The 7,078-nt window shown below is 34.5% G+C and overlaps 1 protein-coding gene across 1 annotated transcript; it reads left to right on the forward strand.

Annotated features, from left to right (window-relative positions):
- The first annotated feature begins 3,376 nt into the window (after positions 1–3,376).
- On the forward strand, positions 3,377–4,760 carry LOC141601664 (uncharacterized). The gene is made up of 2 exons (XM_074421958.1): positions 3,377–4,158; positions 4,253–4,760. The coding sequence occupies exons 1-2, from the start codon at positions 3,377–3,379 to the stop codon at positions 4,758–4,760; spliced, it is 1,290 nt and encodes a 429-aa protein (XP_074278059.1).
- Positions 4,761–7,078: the final 2,318 nt, after the last annotated feature.

Here is a 7,078-nt window from a genome sequence, read left to right on the forward strand (position 1 = left end):
CTCGATAGCGGCCTCTACTAATGATTAGGGAAGTTATCTATACTTGATATATTGTCGATTATATGCATGCAATGCAAGATCCAAGTTTTAATCCTAACATGTGAGAATTAATGCTAAGTCGGTGAACACGTAATTTAACATGCATTTGGGTCAAAGTAGGGATTTAGATTCAATTACATGTGAAGGCATACAAACAATGCGATAAAAGAAATACAATAATACAATAACGAAAATAACAATAATTACAATGGATTAATTGATTTATGTCAAAAATACATTCAAAACGGATAATTTGAGAAAGAACAAACAAACGAATTAACGAACAGGAATTAGGCGATAATACGAATAATAGATAATTAAATACAAAAACTAATTCAACTAGGTCAAGGCAGAACGGAAGTTCAGAGACAGAAATCAACCTGGAACAGGCGCAGCAGGACTGCGCCCTCTGGAAGAGGCGCATCAGTTGCTGCGTCTGTTCCAAGGCTGAGTTCTGGCTGTAAAGCCGGAACTGCAAATCGTTAGTACTCGTGGGTGAATTTAATGATTGATTATGAACAATTGACTCGGATGAAAGTGATTTAATACATTAATTACATGTGAATGAGTCATAAAAACGATAAAACATGGATGAAACGAATGTAAACGAATTAATTACATGAATTAAAGATTGATTAATGACATGGGTGAACTAATGACGAATTAATGAAGAACTAATGACGGATGTGATAATAGACAGATGGAAATATATCAAAGATCGAATTCCAGAGACTCACTATGAATGAATCGAATCTCTATAACCCGGATTGATTTTAATGACGAAAACCCCGCAAATATTGGTTATAAGGGATTTAAGTCGGGATTTAATGATGAATTATATGCGAACGGTGATTAATAATATGCAAAACCATTATGTGAACGAAACAAAAGCAAACAATGGCGAAAGAAAACGAAAGTAACAGAGGACGAAGGAAGAAGAAGAGAAGCAGGAACGGCGGCAACCTCAGGAAGAGGCGCAGCAAGTGATGCGTCCTTTTCAAGAGGCGCAGCAGTTGCTGCGTCCCTTCTCGACGTCTGTCTTCTGTTAATCCGTGAAAAAGGATTTAAACAAACGGTTTTAGAAATCGGTTTTAATTGTACTTTCGACATAAATCTTACATGATGATTACAAACAGTAAATAACAATAAAGAACAATAAATAAAAGAGAGATTTACACCCTTAGACTTACATATTTGACGAAACGAGATGAACTAAGTTTATGTTTTAGTGATGCTCGACTCGAATGTAACGAAAGTGCCCTCGTAAGAGGAAAACGATTAAAATTAATTAAGTAGATTATGGTGAAGTTGGTCAAATTGGTCGGTCATGCAAAACGAGGCTGGTACTCAGAAAGATCCGAGCTTACGTGGTCGAATGCTCAAGCACGTAGACGCCAAAAAGTAAGAACGTGGTCTAGAATGCAAAGGGAGAAGAGAAGGGCGGACACTCGCATTGGTAGATGTTGTAAGTTAATCTGATTTGTGAATCTTATAAAAGTCAGTCTCAGTTATCACGTATTCATTTTAAGGAATTAAACCATATTTTTGGGAATGACGTTTTAAATTGACTAAAATCGGTGGTGCGTACAACAATAAAAATAGGTAACTACGTAATATAATTAACGTAAACCAAAAAAAGTAGCTTTTATGTATGTTCAATGGACCGATGATCCATCAATAATCAACTAAATCAACCCAATGGTTTTGTTTGTTCCGATTTTCAACATACTTAGGCCTTTTTTTTATCAACTTAATAGAATTCTACTACCAAACCATGACAATGTAAATTAAACCAACGTTTGCAATCTATTGTTCAACAAATTCTTAGAACATTCAACATGCATATTGCAAAAGATGATCCTAATGGAAGCCTCATGTACTCTATGTAATAGAATCACATATATTTTTGTACTTTTGTTTAGAGACTACTAATTTTATTGAAATTCAGTAGGGATTTGATTTTACGATAAAGTATATAGACCAAAACACTCTTAATTGTAGATAGTCAAGGTAAACTTATGCTACAAGAGATTTAACATGTTCTCTAAACACATCAAATATAGATAATTATCATACATGTTGCTTTACGTAACACCATTTAGTTTTACGTAGTTGTTATTGGTTAAAATAATTTGTAAAACTCATAAAGGTCTGTCTCAATTATTAAGGGCGGTTCATTTGGTAAGCTGCACTATGTTTATGGAGATAACGTTTTGTATTTAATTAAAAATCAGTGATGCCTATAACAATAATGAAAAAACTAACTACATACTCTTACAATGTTACTTGATGTTTTACAACTGAAATGATAACTACTAAATGACAAAACTTCTATGATAAAAGCACTAATAGTTCATTAATGATCAACTACAACAATCACGAACTTTTATTTATCAATGATTTAAACATAATTGAACTTTTTTTTTATCAACTATAGAATAAATTTATACAGATGATCCTAATGGGAGCCCCGTGCATCGCACGGGCTTTTCAACTAGTAATAATAATAATAATAATAATAATAATAACAATAATAATTATAGTTATGATAATAATAATTATTATAGTTATTATTATAATATTTATTAATATTAATACTATTACATTAATACTATTACTATTATTATATTACAATTATTACAATTATTACTACTACTACTACTATTATTATTATTATAATAATAATAATAATAATAATAATAAGAAGAAGAAGAAGAAGAAGAAGAAGAAGAAGAAGATTACTAATAATAATATATATACTAATAATTATACTAATTTGAGTGTTTAGGTAGCCACCACAAACCACCTTTTATCCTAATTAGATGGAATAATGGAGCACCATTTTGCCAAATTGTTGTTTAAAGCCTAACTCGTGTAAGTATCATACTAATTTGAGTGATTCGGTAGCCACCAAGAACCACCATCAATCCTAATTTAATTAATCTATCTATAAATATTATTAAAAGGGTAAACCTTAAAAGCCACGTAGACAATGCCACCTCGTATTACTAAATGTCACCTTGCATAACCAAAATTCCTCGTCACCAATTATAGAAAGCCACGTCATTATTTTTTATTTAAAAAGAAAAAAAATTGAACCATTAAATGCAAATAGCATAACAAACATTAACTTTGGCTTTTTTAATTTTTAGATAAATCAAACAACCATTAAAAATAAATTCATACTAAATTTAAAATTTTTACGTTTATTGTTAGAATATTTTAAACAACAAATAAATATCACATAATTATAATTTTAAACCCTTTATAAAATAATAAATAATTTGTAAATATTAAGAGCAAATAATAACATACTTAATCCAGGATTCTAAGGAAGATGCAGGAATCTCATAACTTCAGTTACCATCCCAAGTGCTGCAGGTTAGGGCTTACCTATTTAATTTTTGCAGACGACTTGCTAGTTTTTGCACGAGGTGATTACCCATCCATTAAAGCAGTGGAGTCCTGTCTTCACTCATTTGCTGAGTATTCTGGCCTACAACCTAATCCTTCAAAGACTAATATTTACTTTGGAGGGGTTCATCCACAGGTAAAGGAACTAGTTTTGAGGGACACAAGTTATCTGGAGGGGACTTTCCCATTTAGATACTTGGGTATCCCACTTCATTCTTCTCGTCTGACTAGAGACATGTATCACTCCCTTATTGAGAAAATTAAAGGGAAAATTACTCACTGGGCTAATAGTCTCTTGTCTTATGCTGGTAAGGTGCAGTTACTAAATTCTGTCATTTTTGGTATCGAGAATTTCTGGTGTGCTAGCTTTATTCTTCCAAAGGGTGTGATACAGGAGATGGATAGACTTTGCAGGCAGTTTTTATGGAACTATCAAACTGGTAGGAAGATGATTTTCTTTGCTTGGAGTAAAGTTTGTAGGGCTAGACAGCAAGGGGGCTTTGACATTCGGGAAATCTTGAGTTGGAACAAAACGCCATCGATGAAGCTTTTCGGAAAATCACCAAGGGTACTCGATCTGTTTGGGTACTTTGGTGCAACAAATACCTCATCCAGGGGAATGATTGCTGGACTGTGGCTCCTGGTCGTGCAACTTCCACAACTGAAGGCCCTTTTGCACACTCGAGATGAGTTCATATCTCAGTGGTTCTCTTTCTAATGCCCAAAACCTCACATTACGGGATTGGAGTTCAGCTGGTAAACTGATGCTGCATAAGATCTACCCCATGTTTCATGGTAGGCACCCTACTCTTCAATGGACTAGGCCTCTCATGGACCCGGTAGTAATGCCTCGGCATGCTGTTATTACCAGAATGGCTGTTCAGAATGGGTTACCCACAGTAGATAACCTCATCAGAAGGGGCATGGTTATGGTCAATGGATGCGTCTTGTGTTTGGCTGATATGGAAAGTATCAGGCACCTGTTCTTTGCTTGCCCTTATTCGCATGATGTGATGCAGCGAGTCTTGCTCTGGTTGGGTCTCACACGAAGACCTCTATGCCTAAGGCAGGAACTGCTTAAGCTGTCTAGGTATAAGGGGAAGGGGTGGAGGAAGAAATGGGCCAGATGCTGTATTGCCGCTGCTGTGTATCTCATTTGGCAGGAGCGCAATCGGAGACTTTTTGATCGAGGCTCTCGGTCTGTAGAGCAATTGGTTAACCAAATTAAATATTTTGTATCCATTAGATTATATGCAAATGTAAGTGATTCCCTATTAGAAGAGATAGTTTCTCAAATGATTCCGTAGTTATAAGGAATCATTAGTGGTCGGCTTTGTAAGAAATACTCTCTTTTTCTAATGAGAAGCTTATTTCTTTCAAAAAAAAAAAAAAAAAAAAAAAAAAATAACATACTTAACATTAAACATTAATATTTTAATTTTTAAAACTAGAATAGGTTAAACGAAAAATAAAAAATTTACATCACTCTAATTTTAAACTGTTTAATATGTACAACTCCCTCTTAAATCTTACTGGAATAAACTTGCTCAATTTTGTTAAATTTGTTAAATAAATAAATTTATAAATAAAAGGCATGGCAAAATATCCACCTCTTTTAGTTTCGTAAGATAACTCCGTGAACAATTCTTATGTAATGTGAATTTTGTAAACAAAAAAAAAAAGAAAAAAAAAACTTTTACATTTCATTTCTATTTACTCTATATTTATGTCTATAATAAATATGCTAATAATGAAAACGAATACTCAAAAGTCATGAAACCTTTCTACATATCTATGTATATATTAACTTCGATAATAATAATAATAAAAGTCTAAAAGTCATAAAATGCATCCTCATTTGGCTATATAAATGTTTTATGGAAGTCAACATTTGTGAGCCAAAATTAAAGCCAAAATTTTTTTTACCCCTATTGCCAAAAGAATTGTATTTATGTGTCAATAATCTTTCTTATCATTATATCAACATCAAGGTAGTTGATGGTTTCAAATTAAATCTCGCAAGTGCACGGTTGTCGTTGTACACTATTGAGGTTCGATCCCACAAGGAGTTAGGAAGAGTATTAATCGTCCTAATCCTTAAGCTTAGCTAAGTCAAGCAATAATAAGGTGATGGTAATAATCTAACAACTAAACTAACAAAATAAAATGCAATTAAACAAGAGAAGTAAAAACGAGCAAGAAAAGATTAAGTGTTAATCAAATGATAAGAGGGCCTAGAACTCGGTTCTCCCACAACAATTCGTAATTTCACATCAAGATTCCCTAGGCTAATTATTCGGGTAGACAAGCAAGGAGGAGATGGCTCTAATTCGCCTAAAACCCCCCTCTCGGGTTCGCAATAGGACACTAGAACTACCCACCAACCCCCCTCTCGGGTTCGAAGGTCGGAATCCCTAACCTAATACCCGACCACCCTAAGAACATGCATTTTCTCAAGGTGGCTTAGTAATGGCTAAGGTCATTAAGCCCTCATCGTTTTCCGTGTCATCCAACTCCTTCTCTCGAAGGTCGAATTCAAACACTAGCCTAGAGGTACCCTCCCTGGGTTCTCCCTTTCGGTCTCAATCTAGGTTAGCAAAAGGTCCAAATTCCGGGTACCCGGTTCACAACCTAACCAACTCTCGTTGATGGACAAGGGTCGCAAATCGACAATTCCCAAAATCGGTCCATAAACCAAATCAATCCTCTAGACTACCCTTACCAATCTCCCCCAACAATTAGCCTTTATGTGAATCAATTGGTGAAATTACTCATGTTGGGTCAAACCGAGTCCTAGTAAAAGATTACTCACTAATCATGGTTCTTAAGACAAAAGAGACAATAAAGATGGATTCTTTAAGCATAATCATGGTGGAAGAATAAATTCTACTACTAATCATGCAATAATCCAACACAAATTATGGAGAAAGACAATTTAATCTAAGAATGGATGAGGATTAAACTAAAAGACACAAACTTTAACTCAAGAAACTCAAAGATTCAATCTTTGGGTGTAAACAACAATGGTGAACAAGGAAAGGATGAACAAGAGAGAGAGAGAGAGAGAGAGAGAGAGAGACAACAATTAAACAATAAAGAGTGGAATTCCAACATAAACAACTAAACAAAACTTAAGAGAAAAGTAAAATGTAAGCAAATGAAATTAAGGACAGAAATTATACAAACTCAATAGCAAAGAAAGGAACTTGGATTGAAATAAGAAAGGAGAAACCTTCAATCTTCTTACAACCCAATTACTAACACTAATAATGATATAATTATTGAAGAACTTGTTCTAATTAGGAAAAGATTAGCAAAGTAATTAGTAAAGTTTCAAACTTGGAGAATGGAAATAAATTAGATCTAGGGTTGTGTGTACAAATGGTTAAGGGAGGGGGTATTTATAGTCTTTCATTGGATTAGAGAAGAGGAGGAAATAAAGCCCAAAATCCGCAGCAGCTGCGTTCTGCAGGTGGACCGGCTACCGGTCAGCCTACCGGTAGCGAGACCTTTGCCATTCAATTGGAATTCTGGAAAATAACAAGCATGCGTGTTCTGCCGGTGGACCGGCTGCCGGCCTGCCGGCAGAACACACTCTTTTATACTCCAAAGTCTTCGTTGGTGT

This window comes from Silene latifolia, chromosome 9 (assembly GCF_048544455.1).
Source record: "Silene latifolia isolate original U9 population chromosome 9, ASM4854445v1, whole genome shotgun sequence".
NCBI lineage: Eukaryota > Viridiplantae > Streptophyta > Magnoliopsida > Caryophyllales > Caryophyllaceae > Silene > Silene latifolia.